General features: G+C 44.2%; 1 protein-coding gene across 2 annotated transcripts in view; it reads left to right on the forward strand.

Annotated features, from left to right (window-relative positions):
* The window catches only part of LOC126354023 (UBA-like domain-containing protein 1), a 120,899-nt gene extending 95,296 nt beyond the window's left edge, over nucleotides 1-25,603 (forward strand). The window contains exons 3-4 of one of the 2 annotated variants that reach the window (XM_050003349.1): nucleotides 24,257-24,365; nucleotides 24,521-25,603. In XM_050003349.1, coding sequence (XP_049859306.1) covers nucleotides 24,257-24,365; nucleotides 24,521-24,696 — 285 coding nt within the window. In that variant the 3' untranslated portion in view covers nucleotides 24,697-25,603. The remainder of the gene's footprint in view (nucleotides 1-24,256; nucleotides 24,366-24,520) is intronic. The other variant, XM_050003350.1, reaches the window with a different exon arrangement.
* The last annotated feature ends 601 nt before the right edge of the window (nucleotides 25,604-26,204 follow it).

The raw sequence follows: 26,204 nt of genomic DNA on the forward strand, positions 1-26,204 counted from the left end.
GCCTTATACACCTGTACCCAAAAAAAACGGTAGTCGGACATGGTAGGTAAGTGCTAAATGTGTGTTTTTGACTCAATTGGCACTCAGTGCAGTGGCAAGTGTTATAGGCCTTCTGCTATTCCTGATTTACAAAACGATTTGGGAGGCAATCTTGCGCAGTTCTCTTAAATTGTATGCAGATGACGCTGCCATTTAACGTTTTCTAAAGTGATCAGACGATCAAAATGAATTGCAAAATGTTCTGGACAAGATATCTGTATGGTGTAAAAAGTAGCAATTGGCTCTAAATAATAAAAAGTGTGAAGTCATCAACATGAGTCCTAAAAGAAATACGTCAAATGACTGCGATTTATTCGCAGTACACTTAGAAAATGTGACAATTCTACTAGGAGACTGCGTACACTAAGCTTATCCGACCTCTTCTGGAGTATTGCTGTGCGGTGTGGGATCCGCATCAGACAAGATTGGAAGAGGACATCGAACAAGTTCAAAGAAGGGCAGCACGGTGTGTATTATGACGAAAATAGGGAGAGAGTGCCACGGACATGACACACGAATTGGGGTGGCAGTAAATTAAACAAAAGCGTTTTTCGATGCGGCAGGAGCTTGTCATGAAATTTCAGCCACAGACGTCGTCGCCATATTTTGCTGGCACCCACCTACGTAGGGAGAAATGATCATCATAAAAAGAGAAATAAGAGAAATCAAGAATTAAGTGTTCGATTTTCCCGCCCGCTTTCGAGAATGGAACGACAGAGAAGTAGCGTAAAGGTGATTCGATGAACCCTCTGCCATGCACATAATGTGAATTGCAGAGTAATCACGTGGATACAGATGTGGAAAGCGTGTGTCTGGAAAGTAAGAGGTCGCCGGATCGAATCCCGACCTTCATATCTCAGCGATGTGGGAACTACACGTGGTTCAGAGGGCACGTGAAACTGTAAGTCTCCTTTCCCCTGAGGTAGGGTATGAACACGTCAGCCGAAGTGGCGACCATTTAAAAGAATTGCACTCGGCCGTGAGTCACGCTCAATTATAAATGACACGCTTGACAGATAAACGTATACACTTCCCCCTGTTGAGCACATAATTGAGCTCAGAATGTGGAATTTTGGAGTGCGTATCATTTTTTGTCACATTCACGAAGTATATATAATTTTATTACATCATCTATACGAAATAGCAAATGATCTGTTTCCATTTTTTAAAAATAGTGGGCTGCTGCAGCACCTATGTGCCACGTTGAGATTGTCACTCTTTATTATTTCTAGTGCATCCCTTGAGATTTGGATTGAAAAATATTGCGTCTTGTTACATATTTTATGGCGTGACAGAATGTCACGGTTTATACAATGTAACACTTCCTTGTTGTGTTTGATGTAATTTTAGATGCTGTTGTCAGTTCAGTTTTACATATTCGCAGTGTTATGTCGTTCGTTAGGGGCAGGTGAGCGGGCTCCAGTAAGTTCCCCAGGGCAGCAAGTGGCTGGACATAAACAAGATCGATGGGTGACGTCACAAGGTTAGCATTGTGAGTGATGCAGAGACAGAAGCACCAGCAGCAGGGCAGTGGTTCACCTGTTGTTGTGGCAGGCAAGGGGAGGCCTTCAAGGTACGATCGAGCCATTCTGCCATAACATTGGTGGCTAGATGATAGCTCTATGTCAGGTGCAGGTCAGTCCTGCGCAGGCCTGTCAGTGCACGACAAAGGGCCGATGTGAACTGGCGCCTGCAGCCCGTAGTGATATGGGGTGGGCAGTCAAAACAGCCAATCCACATGGAGATGAAGGCAGCTGCCACTGTGGTGGCACTAACATTAGGTATTGGCATTGCCCCAGTCCAGCAGGTGTACCTGTCCACCGTGGTGAGAAGGTAGCAGCAGCCATCAAATGAAGGTAGGGGGCTGCCGATGTCCACATGAACATGGGCAAATTAGTGCCCGATGTTTGGGAAAGCAATGATGGAGCGCATAGGTGGCAATTGACCTTGGTATGCTGACAGGCGAGGCAAGTGTTGTGCCAGGCCCTGCAGTCCATCTGAATACCTGTCCACATGAAGCTTTGCATTACCAGAACGGCGGACGTGCGCACACTGGGGTGTGCCAGGGTGAATAACTGGTCAAATGTGGCCTTGAAAGTCAAATGCGCCTTGAAGCTGGTAGGAAGGTGAACTGGTAGATACATCACATCAGGTTCTGCTGCATACTGCTGTCTTAGTCGGGTGTCAGCATATGCTGAAGGTGGAGGCCAGAGCCGACGTCTTGGCGGAGTCAGACAAGTTCTGGGTCGTGCTCCTGGGTGGTGTTAAGTGCCTCGTAGTCCAGTGACAAGCGAGGGCACAGGTGCAGCTAAGGCAGTCTGTGACAACGTTGTCAATTCTGGTGATGTGACTTATATCAATTGTAAATTCTGAGATGAACGACAGCTGCTGGAATTGACATGGGGAGCACTGGTCAGTATCTTTCGTAAGGGAAAACATTGTGAGTTTGTGGTCGGTGAAAACCATAAAGTGACAGGCCATCACCAAAGGTCAAAATTATTTGATAGCCTCAGACATGGCGAGGAGATCTCTGTATATGCACTCCAGCGCCGGTGAGAGGAAGAGAGCTTGCTGGAGAAGAAAATGAGTGGTGACCAGTGTCGCCTATGTGCTAAGCTGGACAGCATCGATTGCCATCTGGGTGCTGTCGATCATAACAGCAAGTGGGGTGTGTGAGCCGTTTGGCGTTTGCTAAGTCGCGCTTGTTGGCCAAGAATCTGTCTTCCATTAGGGGCGTCCATGCCACTGGCTTGTAGCCGTCCACGGCACTGCCTTGTTGCCGTTTATTTTGACGCCGTGAAAGGCAGCAGTGAGCTGCTTCGGCGTGGCTGCGGCGTTCCTTAGATAGCGGCGGAAAATCGAGTATACCTTGTACCTTGTCGGGTAAGGGGCGTGAGTTGGCGGCGGAGATGGCGTGGCCCACAAATTCCATTTCGCTGGCGCTGAGCATGCATTGTGTTGCATTGACGATCATGCCTGTGCCCTGGAGACGCTAAAAAATATTGCAGAGGTGCTCATGCTGTTCCTCTGGCGTCACGGAAAAAATTAGTATGTCATCCAGGTATGCGAAACAGCAGGGCATGTCTTGTGTGACACCGTCCAAGAACCGCTGGCACATTTGGGCAGCACTGCGGAGACCATAGGCTTTAAGGTTCTCTTGTAGTGTCCATGATGATTGCTGCCTCCTGGATGTACTCAGGTGCAACTGGAATCTAGGTGAAAGCTTTGGCGCAGCTGATCTTGCTGAAGATTGTAGCCTCAGCCAGTGCATTGTTGTAGCTGCATGGGAATTACACCACGTACCAGTCAGGGATAGTGTGGGAGCCTAGCTTCCGGTAATCCCCACATGGACCCCTGGAGCCATCCTTTTTGACGAGGTAAAGGACGGACACCTATGAGCTTTTTGAAGGATGCAGTATACCAGCAACAAGCGGCTTGTCAAACTTGACCATGGCAATCTTCAGTTTATGCAGCGCTAGGGAGAATGTCTGGCAGAAGACAGGTGGTCCAGGGGTGGGATTGATATAATGCACAGTTGAATGATGACAGCTTCACATCGAAGAGAACAGTGAAACGAGTGGTACACTTTGTTGATCTCTCAGTGTTGAAGTCAATGAGGTGCCGACTGGCAATGTCAGGAAGTAGGTGGTAGTGACTGTTGAAGTCCACTCTGATAATGTGGTCAATGACGTCAGTGACAGTGAAGGTCCAGGATAGGTCTCCTTGCATAGCGAAATCTAGGACACTATGATGAAGGCCATACTTAGTGGTGGTCGAATTATTCGCTGCCAGCAGGAGAATTGCTGAGGTGGCATCAGTCTTCCGTATGAGCTGCCATGTAAAGGTAGACAACTCCGAGCCAGTGTCTGTGAGGAATGGCGTGGCGGAACTGGTGCCATTGACGAACAGGAGCTGGAAGATGAAGTGGCATCCAGGCACACCTAATCCTGGCAGCTGTTGGCATTCAGGTGCAATGAGCAGGGTTCTCTGCAGTGCGTGACATCTGGACTGAAACACACATGATATCAGCAGAGGCCGACCCTGTCGCGCACGGCATTGGCAGGGCAGCCAGAGCTGCAGCAACGGTAGTGGTTGTTGCGCTGACGGATGGGGCTGCAAAGGCTGAAGTAGTCAGAATCGAGTTGAGCCACGGTGACTTGCAGTGTTGCCATGTCAGCGCAAAGGTGGGCGAGCATGTCGTATACTCATGGCTGCTGAGTGCTGCGCTGCAGGTCGTCGGGTAGGTGCAAGGTTGGTGACTTCATTAGTGGCACATCGAGTAATGCGGAGGAGCATATGTGGTGGGGTGGCTGGCAAGGTGACGGCCAAGCAGTTGTGGTCAGGTATGCCAGCATCTCATGCATCCTGTTGGTGAGGCTGGAGGCATTGGTGAAGGAGAGGTAGGCGTGTGATGTCAATGCTGTCTGTATTGGGGCCAGAAGGGGGGGGGGGGGGGAGGGGACAATCCAGATGTTGTAAACAAAACTGTCGCACACCATGTGTGGCTCTGTCAGACTTCGGAGGTGGTGCAGGAATTGAGAGGGTTGTCGGTCCCATGTGAATCGAGGGGAAGGGGTGAGTTGTGTCACGAGGTGGTGTCAGAGTGTCTCGTAGTGGTTCCTGGCTGGGGCTGATGAGATGGCGTAGCAGAATTCCGATGCAAATGTAGGCTCACGCTGGCTGATCACCGTGACGAACTTTCTGGCATCCTGAGTGATGCCACAGGTGGCGAAGATAGTGTCAGGAGTAAGGTAAAGCGGGTTCTTGGGCTTTCTGTTAGTAGGGGTTGCATACGTTCAGGAGCAGACTTGATTGATTTCTGACCCTCTAACCCTGTCCTTAACCTATTGTTACGCTAATTTATTTCTGACCCACTGGGGATAATTAATTTTCTGAGTAACCCCCATTTCTTCCCCGTCCCCTCCTCCTTCCCCACCCCTCAGGGAAATCCGCAACCCTCCCTCTCGCTGATACAGTAATACTTTTGATATCAAATTAATTGACTAAGTAAAGTGATCAATTAATTATCCCCTCCCCTTGTAGGAAATCCTCCAGCCTTTCCCCCAAGCAGAAAAAACTGACAGGAAAATCACTCGGTCCGTGCAGAACCGTTGGTGTGAAAGGTGAAAATATTACCCTGTCCATCAATACATGCTCTAATTACGTAATTACAGTGCTGCAGATTGGAGGTGTTGTCTTGTTGAAAATTTTTTCACACATGTGTGTTCACGTTGATGTGCAGGGATCGACTGAGCTAAAGCCCAATCCCACCACCAGAGGATACCCCACACATTGCCCCCTCCCTCCCCACTCCCCCCCCCCCCCACAAAAAAATTGGAGGGAAAAGTCATTGAGCTGTTGATGTGGAAGGACATAGCACCTCACCCCTTCGCCGACGCTTTCAGAAAGCCTGCACAACTTCTGACATCTGTGTGTGTGTGTGTGTGTGTGTGTGTGTGTGTGTGTGTGTGTGTGTGCGTGTGCGCGCGCGCGGTTTCATGTTGGTGGGGCGGGGGGAAGGGGGGGGCTCATGTCACAGGGTAGATTTGGCATAGGATCAGGATAGGGCTTGTTGGTGGATCTACCACTTGTGACGTCAGGGGTAGGGGCCAAGGCTGGATCCACCGCTGGTGACGTGCAACACACTTCCAGTCTGTTAATACACACCCAAGTGATCACCATCTATAGTCAGTGTCACGTTATTTATGTGGAAGAATACTTCATACAGAAGTAATACCGTACCTCGATTTACACTCCTGGAAATGGAAAAAAGAACACATTGACACCGGTGTGTCAGACCCACCATACTTGCTCCGGACACTGCGAGAGGGCTGTACAAGCAATGATCACACGCACGGCACAGCGGACACACCAGGAACCGCGGTGTTGGCCGTCGAATGGCGCTAGCTGCGCAGCATTTGTGCACCGCCGCTGTCAGTGCCAGCCAGTTTGCCGTGGCATACGGAGCTCCATCGCAGTCTTTGACACTGGTAGCATGCCGCGACAGCGTGGACGTGAACCGTATGTGCAGTTGACGGACTTTGAGCGAGGGCGTATAGTGGGCATGCGGGAGGCCGGGTGGACGTACCGCCGAATTGCTCAACACGTGGGGCGTGAGGTCTCCACAGTACATCGATGTTGTCGCCAGTGGTCGGCGGAAGGTGCACGTGCCCGTCGACCTGGGACCGGACCGCAGCGACGCACGGTTGCACGCCAAGACCGCAGGATCCTACGCAGTGCCGTAGGGGACCGCACCGCCACTTCCCAGCAAATTAGGGACACTGTTGCTCCTGGGGTATCGGCGAGGACCATTCGCAACCGTCTCCATGAAGCTGGGCTACGGTCCCGCACACCGTTAGCCCGTCTTCCGCTCACGCCCCAACATCGTGCAGCCCGCCTCCAGTGGTGTCGCGACAGGCGTGAATGGAGGGACGAACGGAGACGTGTCGTCTTCAGCGATGAGAGTCGCTTCTGCCTTGGTGCCAATGATGGTCGTATGCGTGTTTGGCGCCGTGCAGGTGAGCGCCACAATCAGGACTGCATACGACCGAGGCACACACGGCCAACACCCGGCATCATGGCGTGGGGAGCGATCTCCTACACTGGCCGTACACCTCTGGTGATCGTCGAGGGGACACTGAATAGTGCACGGTACATCCAAACCGTTATCGAACCCAACGTTCTACCATTCCTAGACCGGCAAGGGAACTTGCTGTTCCAACAGGACAATGCACGTCCGCATGTATCCCGTGCCACCCAACGTGCTCTAGAAGGTGTAAGTCAACTACCCTGGCCAGCAAGATCTCCGGATCTGTCCCTCATGGAGCATGTTTGGGACTGGATGAAGCGTCGTCTCACGCGGTCTGCACGTCCAGCACGAACGCTGGTCCAACTGAGGCGCCAGGTGGAAATGGCATGGCAAGCCGTTCCACAGGACTACATCCAGCATCTCTACGATCGTCTCCATGGGAGAATAGCAGCCTGCATTGCTGCGAAAGGTGGCTATACACTGTACTAGTGCCGACATTGTGCATGCTCTGTTGCCTGTGTCTATGTGCCTGTGGTTCTGTCAGTGTGATCATGTGATGTATCTGACCCCAGGAATGTGTCAATAAAGTTTCCCCTTCCTGGGACAATGAATTCACGGTGTTCTTATTTCAATTTCCAGGAGTGTATAAAGCATGTATAGTTTTTAACCCAGATATCTTTAGCAATACTTGTGTGTACCTGTAGAACGAAGACCACTTTTCATATAGGGTGGTAGTAACGTAGTCGTTGCGAATTTTTGAATCAATGTTGTTTGGTGCCATTAGCATTCAGTTATTGGCGAACTGTTATACTTGATAAATTCGTCGTGATCAGCAGGTGCACATAGTGTGTGTTGTGGTATAGAGTTACTATGGTCATTGTTCCGACCTGTGCAAAGAAAATGACTATGTTTATAAGCGGGCTGTGGATTTGCCTTGGAAAATTACGATTTCAGCACATCGCTAGCCTAAGGGGGTTTATGTGGAAAATTATTTCCATTCCTAAGAAGGATATAGGTGTGGACAGTTGATACCTCCAGAGCCATCAGGAGCATGTATTTCCGATACTTTGCTCATGTCATCAGATTGTGTCTGCAGTCGTAACATTTAATTGTAATTACACTGATAAACGTGGCTGGTTTTCTGCGAGACGCTGCCGGCCGTCCAGGTGCGTGAAAAAGATAAATAGTGTCCGAAATGAATGGATTTTTCCGGTTTAAGGCTGTCGCGAGCGACAGATACTAAGTAAAGTTCCAGCTGGCCAGCAAGTTGGTTCTTGGCCACAGCCGTGGGGACAAGTCCAGGCGACGGCCGTCGTGGTACTTGTGGATAACTGTATACTGAACTAGACAGTCTGCTGGTAGGGCGGCGACGGAAGCGGATATGTGTGTTGCATGAGAAGATTCAGTAAGGTGAATGTTTGTGCTGGACATTTATTCCCTCTCTCGTAAATTTATTGGTTGGTGACTGGGGTGCTACGGTGATACACCCTCCGGCCCCTGAGCATCTGGTATGGCAGATGTGCGACTACTGAGAGATGAGCGTGCAGCCGCCGTTGTGGCCAATGCACGGCGCCGGCCTACGGAAGTTTTCGCGACCTCCAACATCTAGCCATGACAGCTACTACTAACGAATGGATCGTGTTTTAAGCGTGTCATGTTTAGTGCTTCTCAATATATCGCAGTGGGCTCTCTTGCAGCGGAAGGGTGGGAGTGGTATTCGTGTGTTAGTATACTCTCACGTGTTCGACCCTTTCCCATCTTTCGTCATCATGGTGTAGACGAGAGAAATATCTTGGGAATTGTGTAGTGCTTTAAAAATCCACTTAGCAGTCCTGTAGATGGTCGGGAATTACACAACCATGATGGCATAAACTCCCGCCGAAATTTGAGATTATAACTACAGTTTTATATAACAGCACTTCCAGTCATGATGTCAGATTCCTGATTCATCTATTTATTGTTTTCAATAGTGATATTGTGAGCACACTCCAGTCAAACTTCTGCACTGTCTCCTGAAAAATTGTTTAAGGATGTAACATGCAGTTGAGCAGAAATTTCAAATTGTCAGCTACGTCCAACGTAATGGACTTCCTACCAAATGATGTAATTGTGGCAATATTCAGCAATAGGAGGCAAAGAAAGAAAAAGCCAAAAGGATTTGGAAACAGAGTGGTTGCAGGATCGAATCCCACCAAATATGTCGGTCCTAATATCCATCAATAGGAAGCAAGGAAAAACTATCCCACTCAGAGGTATAGATTAAATTAATTAGTCAGTCAGTCTGATAGAGTGAGGAAATACCGGGTGATCAAAAAGTCAGTATAAATTTGAAAACTTAATAAACCACGGAATAATGGAGATAGAGAGGTAAAAACTGACACACAGGCTTGGAATGACATGGCGTTTTATTAGAAAAAAAGTATTGCTAGACGCGTGAAAGATCTTTTGCGCGCGTCGTTTGGTGGTGATCGTGTGCTCAGCCGCCACTTTCGTCATGCTTGGCCTCCCAGGTCCCCAGACCTCAGTCCGTGCGATTATTGGCTTTGGGGTTACCTGAAGTCGCAAGTGTATCGTGATCGGCCGACATCTCTAGGGATGCTGAAAGACAACATCCGACGCCAATTCCTCACCATAACTCCGGACATGCTTTACAGTGCTGTTCACAACATTATTCCTCGACTACAGCTGTTGTTGTGGAATGATGGTGGACATATTGAGCATTTCCTGCAAAGAAAATCACCTTTGCTTTGTCTTACTTTGTTATGCTAATTCTACATCTACATCCATACTCCGCAAGCCACCTGACGGAGTGTGGCCACTGCTGAATAATTATTGCTATTCTGATCAGATGAAGCGCCATCTGTCGGACATTTTTTGAACTTGTGTATTTTTTTGGTTCTAATAAAACCCCATGTCATTCTAAGCATGTGTGTTAATTTGTACCCCTCTATCTACATTATTCCGTGATTTATTCAGTTTTCAAATTTATACCGACTTTTTCATCACCCGGTATTTCCAAGACATCCCCCGCAGTCCAGCACTTTCGAAAGGGCTGAAGAGGTCCCAGATATCTGTTGTTTTGTTCAGGACAAGGGACGGGGTTAGTGTGGCACACGATATGTGCTACCTACTTCTTGAATGTCTTTTTGGAATTGCAGTGGAAATGTGAGAACAGCAGTGCCGGCTTCGCATGGCAGTGAACTGCGCTGATCTCTCATCTACGGAAGTGGATAAATTATGTAGGCTGAACATTAATGAAACCGACAAACTGCAGGGACGGATGCCTGACTGGAAACGGAGGAAAAAAGGTCGTAAGAACATGTGTCCGGAAAAGCATGGTTGCCACCGTGAATGGCGCTGATGAATGAACGTTCCTCTGACCACATGCCGTGTGTTCCTTGTTTGTTGCAGAATGCGTGATTGGCGCAGCGTATTGCAAGCAGCTGAATGATCGGGTATTCATGTTAGGAACAAGCCGAGATAGTGTTTTGTACTGCAAAGCAGATGCAAACAGTCGAGAGGCAACACGGACATACCAAAACAAGTACCCTCACAGACATCATCCACTTCACACATTTCAAGCGCTTTTTGGCGTTTGTATGATGGTCTGTACCTTCAGACAGACGAACGTGCAGGGGGACTGTGTGTACACTAGATTTGGAGGACCAGATTTTACAGGGTATTCGGACGTACCCTAGTACAAGCTCCAGGCAAGTGCCCCTCCGTCATGGTGTAAACCGAAGTACGATTGTGTGCATCCTGCATGATAACCGCTACTATCCCTATCACCCGCAATGAGCGCAAGGATTATCAGCAGCAGATTTCTCTCTACGCGAAAGATTTTGTCGATGGTTTTTTCAACAGACCATCACAATCATGGGGTTTCTGTCTTCTCCCCTCTTTACTGACGAAGCAACCTGTACCAGAACTGACATTATCAGTCTGCGTAATCGTCATCTGTGAGCTGCAGACACGGCACGTGGTCAGAGGAACTTCCATTCGTCAGCGCCATCTACCGTGGCAACGATGCACTTCCGGACACGTGTTCATAAAACATTTTTTACTCCATTTCCAGTCAGGAATCCGTTCCTGCAGTTTGTCGATTTTATTTATGTTCACCCTGTATATAGTATTCAATAGGAATTCCATGAAACCCTGGAGATTTATTCTGTTTTAGCCATTTCAACTACTTTTAGAATTCAGACAAGACGGAACTGACATTTTATAAGCACATGTTACACCTTCGTATTAAATTGAAACTAGCTGCAATTGCAGATTTAACCGTGTTACACTCATTCTCTAGCGTATCTACTCAGTAAAGGTATTTATTGTTGTTAGCGAAAGTCTGTAGCGGTTGATCTGAGGTTTGCACATAGACGCAGAATTTTAATTGTAAGTTTCAAACGTGTAAGACGCTAGGTTGTTGATTTGGTAGGCGGCAATATAATTTACCCAGGGAGAATCGCCGGCTGGTGTGGCCGTGCGGTTCTAGGCGCTTCAGTCTGGAACCGCGTGTCCGCTACGGTCGCAGAGTCGAATCCTACCTCGGGCATGGATGTGTGTGATGTCCTTAGGTTAGTTAGGTTTAAGTAGTTCTAAGTCCTAGGGGAATAATGACGTCAGATGTTAAGTCCCATAGCGCTCAGAGCCATTTGAACCATTTTGAGCCAGGGAGAATCAGTTTATTAATCCCATGTAGAAATAGATTTTGCAAACTATGCAAAATACACTCTGAGATCATAAAAAAGAGGGAGAGAGACGCAGCACGAAGGAATTATGCGAATGGAACGGAAATAGACGTGATGTACATCATCCAGACAAACAGGTGATTACAATTGCAGAAAAACTGGATGGTCTAATCAAGAGAAAGGGTTTCACAAATTCAGAGAGTCAGTAACGCACTGGTCCAACTGAGGCCGAAGTGCAAGTAGTTACTCAGCTTAGCATTGATTGATGAGAGTTGTTGGATGGCCTCCTGAGGGATAGCGTGCCAAATTCTGCCCAATTGGCGCGTTATATCATCAAAATCCCGAGCTGGTTGTAGGTTCCTGCCGATAATGCCACAAACGTTCTGAGTTGGGGAGAGATTCGGCGGCTTTGGTGGTGAAGGTAGGGTTTGGTAAGCACGAAGACAAGTAGAAGCTCTCGCCCTGTCCTGGCGGCCATTAACGTGCTTCAATGTAAGCCCATGAAGCGCAACAAAATGGGGCGTAGAATATCGTCGACGAATGCTGTGCCATAAGTGTGCCACGCATGACAGCCAGAGGAGCCCTGCTATAAATGAAATGTCACTCTTGTTCTCAGGCGATGTGGCAGGCGACAGTTCGGTTAGTATCCCACGCTGTCCGCAGCGTCTGCAGACACGTTTTCGCTGGTTATTGGGGGCTCCCTTGTCAGTTCAAGTGAGACTCATCACTGAAGACAATTCTTCTCAAGCCAATGTGGTTTCAAACCGAATGTGCCCGACACTACTGCAAACAGACTTGTTGGTGTACAGAGGTTAACCGTTGTTGGCGCAAGGGGCGCCGTGAGCTCAGCCCACTTTCTGTGAGCCGCCTATTCATGGTTCTTGTGTTCAGTGAAGCACCAGTTGCACGTCATATCGATGATAATGATGAATCCGGGACTTTTGAGTGCATCTCTGACGATTGCTGGTTCCTCAAGTTCTGTCGCCACTCAAGGTTCTGTCGTCACTCAGGTTGACCACTTCCTCCTTGACGATGTGTTCGGCCATGGTTCGCCCATTCCTGTTAACATCGTCGAGCGATTCGCCGATTAGTCCAACCGTTTCTTTGAATCAAGTTACACGTCCTCCCTCAAATGCTGACATAGACAGATGTAATGTATTGCGAATACATAGAAAGAAGGATCCTTTATTGTATGATTATATGATAGCGGAACAAACACTGGTAGCAGTTACTTCTGTAAAATATCTGTGAGTATGCGTACGGAACGATTTGAAAAGTGGAATGACCATATGAAAGTAATTGTTTGTAAGGCGGGTTCCAGGTTGAGATTCATTGGGAGAGTTCTTAGAAAATGTAGTCCATCAACAAAGGAGGTGGCTTACTGAACACTCGTTTGACGTATACTTGAGTATTGCTCATCAGTGTGGGATCCATACCAGGTCGGGTTGACAGAGGAGATACAGAAGATCCAAAGAAGAGCGGTGCGTTTCGTCACAGGGTCATTTGGTAAGCGTGATAGCGTTACGGAGATGTTTAGCAAACTCAAGTGGCAGACTTGGCAAGAGAGGCGCTCTGCATCGCGGTGTAGCTTGCTGTCCAGATTTCGAGACGGTGCGTTTCTGGATGAGGTATCGAATATATTGCTTCCCCCTACTTATACCTCCCGTGGAGATCACGAATGTAAAATTAGAGAGATTCGAGCGCTCACGGAGGCTTTCCGGCAGTTGTTCCGGCGAACCATAAGCGGCTGGAACAGGAAAGGAAGGTAATGACAGTGGCACGTAAAGTGCCCTACGCCACACAGCGTTGGGTGGCTTACGGAGTATAAATGTAGATGTATATATTGTTCACGTACGTGCTGTGAAGAGTAGTTCTTGTCCAATTGAGTACATGGAATAAAACTCGCAAATACCTTATGCTTTGTTATCGAGATATTCCCTGTTTACTATCTTTTGCCAGCTGCTCGGTGAAGTTGCGCTGCAGCGTTTCACATTCATCCATCGGCCGCCAAAGTTTACAATTTTGCATTGTCTATCGATACCTGTCTTGAATAGCAATTTATGACGTATTTCGGTATTCCGTAATTATTTCTTCTCACTAATTGCAAGAGTAATTTACAAGCTACAGAAAAAGGTGGAACCAATTCATATCCAAACAATTTAAGTTCCAGTTCGATACGTTAGCGGCATTGTAACTTCTGCTTTATTGGCTGTAGGCGCTTCCCTTGAGCGTCAGTCCTTTTCGTTTTCGTGTCGACTGCAGTTTCTCATTAAAAGCCATTATAGTTTTACATTTGCTCAAACAACGTATCAGGGCCATCTTGGGAATCCCGAAAAGCTATATAGCATTCACCTCTCCACCAAACAAAAGTGCAATCGCTATCTTGAGTATACTGGCACGATTTTAATACTATCCTTCCGTACGGCCTCGAAATGGTGGTTATTGAGTCGGTTTTGTATTTATGCAGCACAAATTAAAGCGATGTTACCACACGACTACGTGTTTCGAGAGTCACATATCATTTGTCTGTCCATATTTAAAATAAAATAAAAAACATTTGAACAAGTAAAGAAGCAGTCATAAAACAATGTCATTTAGACAAAAGTTTCCTCGTTTTCCATTGAAATCGCCAACTAGTGTCCTTTTATTGCGTTCAATCATACAAATTTTCGTTTGCCAGAGTTGCTCTTATTTTTCGTTAATATCTCCGATAGCTTCAGCTTGTTTTCACGCAAGCTGACTTCTAGCACCGTAAGTCTGGGAAACATCGCTCGTAAATTCCCCAATCATGCCGTACTGAGAGCGACCTGATTTATCATCTAAATCAGTGATTCCCAACTTGGAGGTAATTATCCCCTGAGATGTACAATGTAATTTTCTGAGGGGTAGAATTTGTTTCTACCCCTCAGAAAATTACATTGTACAGGGTCCAGTTGTGTCTCGGTCATAAAACAAAATTATTTTTGAAAGAACATTTAAGTTACCACTAGTAAGACTAGACTGATTACATAAGTTGTGTGCCGGAGATAACAATTTGTGAAACAGTAACGTCAATAACATCTTCCTCACGTAGTTAACGCTCTGCAAACATACTTTGTAGCATGCATCTTTGACTGTAAAATTGAGACATACTTAAAAATCGCACGAAAGTGCCTTATCCGAGCTGCAGATAGGTCCCGCAATAGACCAGTAATTGCTTCATTATTCATTTAGCAAAAACAAACGAACTAACTTGCAGCGTACTGTAAGTGATGTACGGCCGGAACCGTATTATAAGGGGCAGTCAAATGTAAACGAGACAGATGGGAAAAATTAAGTAAACTGTTTGTTATTTCAAAAGTAATCGCCGTAACTGTTAATACATTTATCCCACTGTCAGACAAGACGATCAGTTCCTCCATGGAAATATGTTTGCGGTCGTCTGCGGAACCATGATTGTACCAAGGATCGTATCCCTTCGTCCGAAGCAAATCGACAGCCACGATTGTCTTTCTTCACGGCTCCAAAAGTTTGGAAATCGCATGGGGAGAGATCGGGACTGTACGGAGGATGTGTAAGGGCTTCCCGGCGAAACTGCTGCAACATGTGGACGAACGCTGTCGTGCAACAGAATGACCCCGTCCGTCAACATTCCTGGGCGTTTGGACCACACGGCAGAAGTTTCGCCAGGCGTTACACGTCGCCGGTCGCGGTGGTCTAGCGGTTCTAGGCGCTCAGTCCGGAACCGCGCGACTGCTACGGCCGCAGTTTCGAATCCTACTCGGGCATGGATGTGTGATGTCCTTAGGTTAGTTCGGTTTAAGTAGTTCTAAGTTCTAGGGGACTGATGACCACAGATGTTAAGTCCCATAGTGCTCAGAGCCATTTGAACCATTTGAATCATTACACGTCCTCCTCCATACAGTCCCGATCTCTCCACATCGGATTTCCGTATTTTTGGAACCCTGAAGAAAGACATTCGTGGCCGTCGGTTTGCTTCGGACGAAGAGTTGCTGGCCTTTGTACGATCGTAGTTCCGTAGGCAACCACAAACGTTTTTCACTGAAGATGTTGACCGTCTTACCTCACAGAGGGATAAAGGTATTAATAGTTATGGCGATTTCTTTTGAAATAATAAAAAGTATTCTTACTTGTTCTCCACTTTTCTCTTTTCCATTATTATTATTATTATTATTATTATTATTATCATTATCATTATCATTTTTAATGGCAGAGGTCAGACACAAAACATTAGCAGCCTGAACTCTTTCAATTTTTACCATTTCAGAAGCAAAGAACCTTTCAATCAAGTGATATGAAAGCAGTAGGCCTAAGTAATAGTGCACACGTTGTAACCTGGTCGATTTTAAATGTGGGCGCGGGGTGTGGATGAAGCAAGCACCGTTTGGCAGAGGAGTGGTGCAGCTGAAGAATCTCTTGTAACCAGTGTCAATCCTCGATATGATTAGTTATCTTTCTTTTGTGTGAAGGATTTGTGAGTAGCACCCGCGATGCACCGAGAACTGCATCATCATTTTGTAGAACAAGGCTGTTAGAAATAAGCAGCACCAGTTGTGATATTTCCTCATTAGTTCGTGGTTTAATAATATACCTACAAAAATGAAATGGCAGTTACCCATTTTAAAAATGAAAGATTTCAGAGAAAATTCCATTCTAATGCTTAGTTAGGCACTAATGTAAATGAGGGGGGGGGGAGGGGGGATGAAGTTCATATGTGATTTTACTCATGGGTAATGGTCTCAGAAAGGTTGGGGACCACCGGTCTAAATACTAGAGACTGGGTAATGGCACGCGTCTACAATGGAAACAGGGGCAAACATGTGACGCTATACTGAACGTATTTCCCGAAAAGTGTGCAGGGTGTTACAAAACGATACCGACAAACGGCGAGTGGTTGCAGAGAGTGTCTTGTGAAACAAACCGAGGATATGAACCTTTGTTCGGAAACACCAACCAACGACGCTACAGAAGCCGCTAGGCCACGCTTTCGGCAGCAAACGTGACTTTGTACGCTGACGGACTGCTGGTAGAACGTCTCGCAATGCACCTATGTAGTTTATTATTCAGTGATCGTGGTCGATTGATGTGGCTCTACTGCGAAGGCAGCCCTTGTCTCCATGAATGCGATGATGCTCTGTTGCCTCGGTGGATGACAGTTTCGTAAACGGGTTACCACAGTTTCGGAAACGGGTTACCATCAGCAGTTTATTTTTGTCCTGGGACCTTCAAAATCACAGTGTTTTTTGATATACATGATATGACACAAAGATAACGACACCGTCGAAAATTACAGGGGCTAATGTCTGCTTCCGCAGTTATCGCCATCTACCCCGCTGGAGTTTGCGGCAGTCTGTTCGAGGAATTATGGTAAAGTTTTCGAATTTCTGCACTTTTATTTTATTTAAAGGAAAGCAAATATGTATGAAGACAAAAGGAGGAAACGTAAGGAATAGACAGACGCACTCGCTCAAAGATACTGCTCAGGTGCGAACGTCTTCACACGTTGCATGGATCCTTGCAACTAAGGCTTCCGCTAACTCCACTACGATTTCGTACACCACATTCATCAGGTGACCCCACAAATAAATCTGTCTTGAAGAGAGCCGAATGTTTTTGAATTGTGATCGTAGAGACAGAAAATTGTTATACCATCATTTGTCATAAGAGCGAAACAAAAATTTAAGGAAGCTTAAAATATATTGGTAGGAAAAAAAGTATTAAAAACAAGAAGAGACAATCGATATTCGTTATAAGGGCCAATTTGTTAAGCATAGTTTGCCTGGAACAAATGGAAGCGAACGCAAGCGGATGAGCGTTCACGGAATAGTTCTCTGCGTTCCTTATTGTTCGCTTCCACCTAAGAGTAAGCATTTACACACGTTTTACAGGACAAGAAAACTTGGATGTTTGAATTTTTACAAAACCTCCTTAGTGGGGAGCTTAGATTTTATGAATGAGTACTTTACATTGGTGCTCAGTGAGTTGTTCTGGGACCAAATAAAACTAAAATATTCAATTTAAAAATTCTTGTAATCCACTGAAATATTTTGATGGATTTTGTTTGACATGGCATGGACTCAACAAATCGTTGGAAGTCCCCTGCAGAAATATTGAACCATGCTGCCTCTAAAAGCAGTCCTTAATTGTGGAAGTGTTGCCGGTGCAGGACCTTTGGATAATCTGGCCTCTCCATTAAGTCCCATAAATGTTTGATGGAATTCAAGTTGGCCGATCTAGGTGGCCATATCGTCGCTGGAATTGTCCAGAATGTTCTTCAAACCAGCCGGAGGAAATTGTGGCCCGGTAACAAGGCGCATTGCCATCCATAAAAATTCCATCGTTGTTTAAGAACAGAAATTCATGAGATCGAGCCGCGGCAGGACGCCTTAGACCGCACGGCCACCACGCGCGACTGCAAATGGTGTCCAAGTAGCTAAATAATAATAATAATGGCGTGTGACGAGGGCCTCCCGTCGGGTAGACCTTTCACCTGGTGCAAGTTTTTCGATATGACGCCACTTCGGCGACTTGCGTGTCGATGGGGATGAAATGATGATGATTAGGACAACACATCACCCAGTCCCTGGACGGAGAAAATCTCCGATCCAGCCGGGAATCGAACCCGGGCCCTTAGGATTGACAGTCCGTCGCGCTGACCACTCAGCTACTGGGGACGGACGTCCAAGTAGCTGATCAGTGCCATTTCCAGTCGATGATCGGTTCATTTAGATTAGAGGACCCAGTCCATTCCGTGTAAACGCAGCTCACTCCTTTATGGAGCCACCACCAACTTGGGCCCCTGGTTTCGTGGGATCTGCGCCAAACCAAAATCCTACCTTCAGCTCTTACCAACTGAAACCGAGACCGCTGTTCTTACAATATATCTTCAGTACGATGAATTGAAAAATATTTTCCAAAGTATCACCACAGATGTAGAAGATAGGGATACAGAGTCATTAAGCAGTGCATTTTGCTTGCTTAGCATTCTTAATAAAACTCAGTTCCTTTTCTTGCATTGCCTTTACAAGAAATACTTGCTTATGTGACCATCTCTAAGCACTTCTTCAACACAAAATGGCCTTTGACCTCATGTAATGAAAATTGTAACAAGAAATTTCACACTGAAATAAGTGTTAGTGAGTGCGACTTCCAGTCCCTTAAGATGTTATTTTATGAGAAGTTAGATAACAGGATACACTGAGGCAACAGAAGTCTTAGATATTTTGTAATATTCTGTCGGACCTCCTTTTGCCCAGCGTAGTGCATCAACAAGTGGCCATAGTGTTCTGCATAAATATTAAGTCATGATGCCCCTGTAGCTGTCCATAATTGTAAGAATGTTTCCAGTGCAGGATTTTCTGCACAGGCTTATCTCTTGGTTGTGTCTCATAAATGTTTGATGACCTCACGTCAACAATCTGGGTGGCCATATCATCCACTAGAATTGTCCAGAATGTTTTTCTAACCAGCCACAAACAATTGTGGCCCAGTGACATGTTTGAGAACATGAAGTCCCTGAATGGCAGCAAATGGTCTCCAAGTGTAGCCAAACATTACCACTTCTAGTCAATGGTCCGTTCCATGTAGGCACAGCTCACCACAGTGCCTTGTTGACAACCTGGGTCCATGGCCTTGAGGGGTCTGTTCCACACTCAAACCCTACCACCACCTCTTACCGACTGAAATCGGGATTCATCTGACCAGGTCATGGTCTTCCAGTCATCTAGGGTCCAACTGATATGCTCACAGGCTCAGGAGAGGTGCTGCAAGTAATATTGTGCTGTTAGCAAAGCCACTCACATCAGTTGTCTGCTTTAACGCCAGATTTCACCGCACTGCCCTAAAGGATATGTTTGTCATACGTCCCACATTCATTTCTATGGTTGTTTCATGCATTGTTGCTTGTCCTTTAGCACGGACAACTCTACGCAAACGCCACTGCTCTTGGTCGTTAAATGAAGTCTGTCAGCCACTGCATTATCTGTGGTGAGAGATAATGCTTGAAATTTGGTATACGCAGTGCACTCTTGACAGTGTGAACATTGAATTCCCTGATGGAATGACCATGCATCTAGCTCCAACCACCATTTCACATTCCAACTGCCATAATCACGTCACAAACATTTTCGCATGAATCACGTAAGTACAAGTGACAGCTCCACCAAAGCACTGTCCTTTTATGCCTTGTGTACGCAATATTACCACCATATGTGCACTACTGGCCATTAAAATTGCTGCACCAAGAAGAAATGCAGATGATAAACGGGTATTCATTGGACAAATATACTAGCACTGACATACGATTACATTGTCACACAATTTGGGTGCATAGATCCTGAGAAATCGGTACCCAAAACAACCACCTCCGGCCGTAATAACGGCCTTGATATGCTTGGGCATTAAGTCAAACAGAGCTTGGATGGCGTGTACAGGTACAGGTGCCCATACAGCTTCAACACGATACCACAGTTCATCAAGAGTAGTGACTGGCGTATTGTGACAAACCAGTTGCTCGGCCACTATTGACCAGACGTTTTCAGTTGGTGAGAGATCTGGAGAATGTGCTGGCCAGGGCAGCAGTCGAACATTTTCTGTATCCAGAAAGGCCCGTACCGGACTTGCAACGTGCGGTCGTGCATTATCCCGCTTAAATGTATGGTTTCGCAGGGATCGAATGAAGGGTAGAGCCACGGGTCGTAACACATCTAAAATGTAACGTCCACTGTTGAAAAGTGTCGTCAGTGCGGACAAGAGGTGACCGACACATGTAACCAATGGCGCCCCATACCATCACGCCGGGTGATATACCAGTATGGCAATGACGAATACACGCTTCCAATGTGCATTCACCGCGATGTCGCCAAACACGGATACGACCATCATGATGCTGTAAACAGTGCCTGGATTTATCCGAAAAAAATGATGTTTTGCCATTTGTGCACCCAGGTCCGTCGTTGAGTACACCATCACAGGTGCCCCTGTCTGTGATGCAGCGTCAAGGGTAACTGCAGCCGTGGTCTCTGAGCTCATAGTCCATGCTACTGCAAACGGTTATCGTCTTGCAAACGTCCCCATCTCTGTTGACACAGGGATCGAGGCGTGGCTGCATGCTATGTTACAGACGTGCGGATAAGATCCCTGTCATCTCGACTGCCACTGATACGAGGCCGTTGGGGTCCAGCACTACGTTCCATAGTACCCTCCTGAACCCACCGATTCCTTATTCTGCTAACAGTCATTTGATCTCGACCAACGTGAGCAGCAATGTCGCGATACGGTAAACCGCAATTGCAATAGGCTAGTCCGACCTTTATCAAAGTCGGAAAAGTGATGGTACGCATTTCTCCTCCTTACACGAGGCATCACAACAACGTTTCACCAGGCAACGCCGATCAACTGCTGTTTGTGTATGAGAAATCGGTTGGAAACTCCTCATGTCAGCACGTTGTAGGTGTTGCCACCGGCGCCAACCTTGTGTGAATGCTCTGAAAAGCTAATCATTTGCATATCACAGTATCTACTTCTCAGTTAAATTTCGCATCTGTAGCACATCATCTTCGTGGTGTAGCAATTTTAATGGCTAGTAGTGTGTATGTTCACATCACTATCCCATGATTTTTATTACCTCAGTGTAATACTAAGGGAAATGTGTTCTGGAGATTTTCAGAATATTCAGTAGATAGAGTTGCGTGATAAGAATCAGTGTGGAAAGTACAAATCAAATTAACCAACAATGAAACAATTTACCCATTCTTCAACAATGAATTACTGGAAAATGAGTTAGGAAGCATTTATGTTGGCATACATAAATATTTACTACCTGTAGACCTTCTTACATTGATAATGGGTCAAATATTTATAATGAAGTTCCTAAGCTTATCACATTGATTCTTATGTTCTCTCTGTCAATACAACTCCTTTTAAAAGACATGTGAGCACCCTTAAAAGAATTAAAAATCGCCTTCAGTGACAAATGATAGGTTAAGCTGTCTCTGCACAACTGACATAGAAAAAAACCTGGTTAAACAACTGACAAAATACCAGAAATTTAAAGATAATGTGATTGATTATTTTACTACCAAGAAGAATGGATCTCTTGTATAAAAAATATAAGGTAAATTGACCCGTAATTAATCCATTACCTTCTTGTCACTGTCCCACATATGACATCTTTGAACTGCTACTCACATTCAGTAGGAAAAATACAAATGGGGTATGTATGGAGATCTCAAGACAAACGCAGTTCTGGCTGGTGGTCACATCAAAAAAGAGAGAGAGAGAGAGAGAGAGAGAGAGAGAGAGAGAGAGAGAGAGAGAGAGGTACTGCTTCTTTCTATTCTAGTGGGACAAAAGCAAGAAAACAACAAAAGAAAAAGGTTGTATGGAAGGTGCTTGGGTCTCAGATCAGGAACAGTAGTGACAGATTTATAAAATTATCAATTGATGTTGAAGACTGATAGTGCGTGGCCTAGATTTAGAAAAATGCCATCGCAAAAAACATATGTTCACGCTGCATTATCATGTAAATTAGTAACAGTTTTATATTTACTTGAGAATGTATAGTGATTCTTTTAATTCAGTTTAGCCTCTTGTCAACCCCCATTGGAAAACAAAATATGAATTATTGTGAATCAGTAGGCTCCGGACAATCACTGTCCATACCTTATGATATCTAATAACTATGTACTTGAACACAATATTTATTCATTCAACTATAAATTAAATGTTAAGAAATATGCAACAGAACCAGAGGCCGTCTTTTTTTGGTAAAAGACTAAGACATACACAAATTGTAAGTAATTTACAACAATCAGCTACACACGTGGTACAGTGGTCACCACACTCATCCAATCCACGATTTCATATCTTTTATGGGTACAGTTAATAGTATTGCCTTGCTGACCATCTGCAACACTGCTTGAAGTTGACTGTGTTGCACTGTTACTGTTCCATGCTATCAAAACTTGAAATTGCATGTGAGCTATGTAAAAGTTTTGCCACTTTTAGTTTGTTTTTGGTTATGAGTGTGTTGCAGAAATGCCCAACAAACTTGCAGGTAAGGTAGACATTGTGCATTGCCGAGATCCATACAAAGTTTTCAGAGCCCACTTTCCAAAATGAATTGGGGAACCTCCAGTTTTCTCCAAAATATATCTCGTGTAATAAGGACAATGCTAAATTTAGACAATTTGGGACTCATACAGGGGATTACTGACAGATGTTCTCTCTGCACATAATTTGTGAATAAATGGATAGGGAGAAAAATGATACTGGTACACTATGAACACTGCCACATAGCTTACAGCTCTTTGTTTTGATAGAGAAATGGTAACTTATCCACAGAAGCTCCTGCACGATTCTAATTTACAAATACCCAGCAGCTTAAGAGTTTGGTTTCTCTGCAACATCAAGTTATCCTGCAGGTACTGGTACCATATGTGGAGAGGCATTGGACAGATTTTTAATGCAGTTGTTCTGTATAAGCTTAATTTGGTGTATGTCAACTTGAGGTCATTATGGTAAGAATGTCTGATATTCAGGTGACATCTGCCTTTGCTGCAGGCTGAGCATGTTGGTGGGCTAAGCTTTAGTAATAGGAATACTAAAAAGAATTTTATTCCTCTTTGCAACCAAACTATTAGAACTTTTGGCACTTAGACATGACCACAAATTTCTGTGAATGATGTACAACCAGTTTGCCTCTCTATGATCACATTATGCTTCCCTACAGTATACTACCTTGCTTACCTGAAGATGGATATGAGAGTGCTGTACAATATATATCTCCTGTATTGACTCCTTGGTAATCTCTCATCATGCATTGTGTTCTTATAACATTTACGAGACATCCAGTCCAAATTTTTTGATAGTTATTGTGGTCCTCTGTCTTTGTAAGTACTTTTGAATTTAGTGTTAACAATTAATTCTCATGAATGAGAATGTTCTTAATGTTATGCATGCTTTAAGAGCCTACAAATAAATGCCGAAGAGAGATGCTGCTTTTCCTATTGCAGCATCCAGACACTGTTCATCTATAGCCAGATCTAATGTGCTAGGAACAATCTGTAACTTTGGCAACATGCTGATGTAAAATTGAAAAATGTCACTGAAAATTATACCAAAAACCTCTATGATTGTAGCCAAAGTTGTATGGTCACATAACATTCACATTCTAATACATTAATAAAATCTTATTCATGTGGACCATTGCTTTTCCATAAATATAAGATGCTGTGTGGATTTACAGGCCAGAAGATATATAGTATCAAAGATAAACCTTCTGTTGCAAACGACGTTTCTGCAAGTGGTGGGACTGGTGTGTGCGGCATTGGCAGGGTACATGAAAAACAGATTTCAGATGTGACATGAGGGTTGTTGCTGAAATGAACATTTGAAATATACTTGCCCAACAGTGTGTGCAAACAAGTGCTGCGAATTTTCATGTGTGTGATGAATTACAATATAAAATGAAAAGTGCTATATTATAGTAAGTTACTGCAGTTCTAGTTTGATTATTCAACTGCTGTAGACCTGCTGAAGTGAGATACAGCATATGTTTGTAATCTTCTCAGTGGTTATCTTGTATGAATAAAGGATGTTTTAGTGTCAATAGCTAGTGACACTATTCCTGCTGGAAATTTTATGAATATTACCATTAAAAATCAGTCATGAATGGACACAAATAAATATAGCCATTTCTTGTTTCATTTACTATTTCTGTTCTGTTATTTGCGACAGAATTTTTCCTTGCAGATTTCTTAAATTTGGTTCTGTAATCAACATGTATGTTTAGAATGAAGTCAGTAGATTTTAATATGAAGTTTGCTGAAACAAATGTAGTCAGTATTCAATTTATGGTTGATATTATATTAAATTTATTCTTACTTTCTGGGTTCAAGTAACACTTTTCATAATAATGTTGCTAGTATGTTACCCCTAATTTTCATTGATTCAGTTTGCAGTGAGTTACATGTGTATTCAGACAGCATTAATTTGTTAGCAGGTATGCACACCATGCAACACCCCAGCAACACCACCAAATTTTCCTGATGCACTTCTGGCATTCTCCAGGATGTCCACAGGGGATAAACTTAGCTCCTCACCATCAGGTATTTCATTATATTTGTATTAGTTTTCCCGTTTTGGTAACCTAGTCAGTGTAATTTCGCAATATATTCTAACAAAAATGTTTCTCTTAGAATCTTCCTAGTTGTATTAAATATAAAGATATATAAGGTAGTAATATATTATCTTGTTTTATTAGGCATCTGCTCAACATCTCCAAATCATACTTCGCTTCAGCATCAGCAGCAGCAGCAACAACAACAACAACAACAACCACCGCAATCACAACAGCACGTCTTTGGGTCACAGTTCCAATCACAAAATCAAGTGCATCATCCCAGTAATACTGGTGTTGGCATTAATTTGCAGAGATAGATGAGCAGTAAAGACAACTTTAGATGTTTTCTGTGTGTGCGTGTGAAATAAACCCCCTCAGTCTGTGATGTAATGGCAAAAAGTTGGGAGGAACAGTACTGAAGTACAAGAATAGGCAAAGATTTGACTTTGGGACCAGAAGATATTCTTCTGTGGTGTCCATCATCACAACTATTTCTGTGACTAGCAAATGTTGAAATTATTTACAATGCTTAGACAATAAATAATAGCCAGTAATAGTCTGTGTGTGTTTGGAGCAGACTGTAGGATTAATCGGACTCGTTAATACATATCTGCTGCACATAAGGTAGCGGGAAATGGGGGACTTTACCAGAAACAGTCAACTGTGGTGGATATCATGTTAAGCATGTGCAAAAAATATATACTTAAAATATTTTAATTATTTATCAATTTACCTTATGTTGACTTGGAACAATATGGCTGTAATTCTCCTCCTGTTGTTGATAGTTTTCTGTTGCTTCTTATAAATATTGTATAATATTTTATAAATATTTATAAGGCACAAGAATGAAACTAATGACATCAGTAAATTGTGGTAAAAATTGTTTGTATATAATTATATATATATTAATTGTTAAATCTTTTTTCTATATTTGCAAGACATACTTACTGATTATATTGTGTAACAAAGGTGCTCCTAATAGGTTTAATTTGCTTTGTCAGTGATGTATGTAAAACATAAAGCTCGATGTAAATAGTGTATAAATTATTGAATGACTGGCCAAAAGGCACATAATATCACTGATATCAAAAAGCATATAACTGATGTAGTTTTTAGCAGATCAATATCTGTGTGTAATTGTGATCATCTGTACAAAAAAAGAAAGTGCAAACAGTGGTGTTTTGATCACTATAGAAATCGCAAAGAAAGATTTTCTTGCTCTGACTTGTTTTCTCATTTATGAATTTCACCTTGCAACAGCATCCCCTCAGATATGTTTTTGGGCTCGTAAAAAGCTTGAATATTTTATACTTTCACATTTCTATGATCTTCACACATTACTGCAAACAATATCAGCAAATTAAATCACTCACCCTGTTCCATTTGCATATGGAGCATGGGAAGAATGAATGCAAAAATGCCTCCATATATATTCTGTAATGGCTTAATCTTCATGGTACCCATGGGAATGATACTTAGGGAGGCTGTTGTGTATTTGACGTGAAACTAAACATTAACTCTTAAAACTTTGAAAGTAGGCTTTTACAGAATAGTTTGCATCTTATATTCAGTCACTCACCAGTTCAGGTTTTTACCATTTTCATGACAATCTGCTATTCTTTTTATACATTCAATATTTCTCATTAGTCTTATTTGTTATGGGTCCCTCAAATGTATGGTAAGCATTTTCCCAATATCCTATCATTAAAGTGAAGTCTACTGCCTGCTTCACTGATTCAAGTTGTTACTGATTGATACTGTAATTATAGAATACTACGTTTTTGTGAACTGTACACTTTAACATTCCTAAGTATTTAAAGCACAT

Source organism: Schistocerca gregaria, chromosome 3 (genome assembly GCF_023897955.1).
Source record: "Schistocerca gregaria isolate iqSchGreg1 chromosome 3, iqSchGreg1.2, whole genome shotgun sequence".
Classification (NCBI taxonomy): Eukaryota; Metazoa; Arthropoda; class Insecta; order Orthoptera; family Acrididae; genus Schistocerca; species Schistocerca gregaria.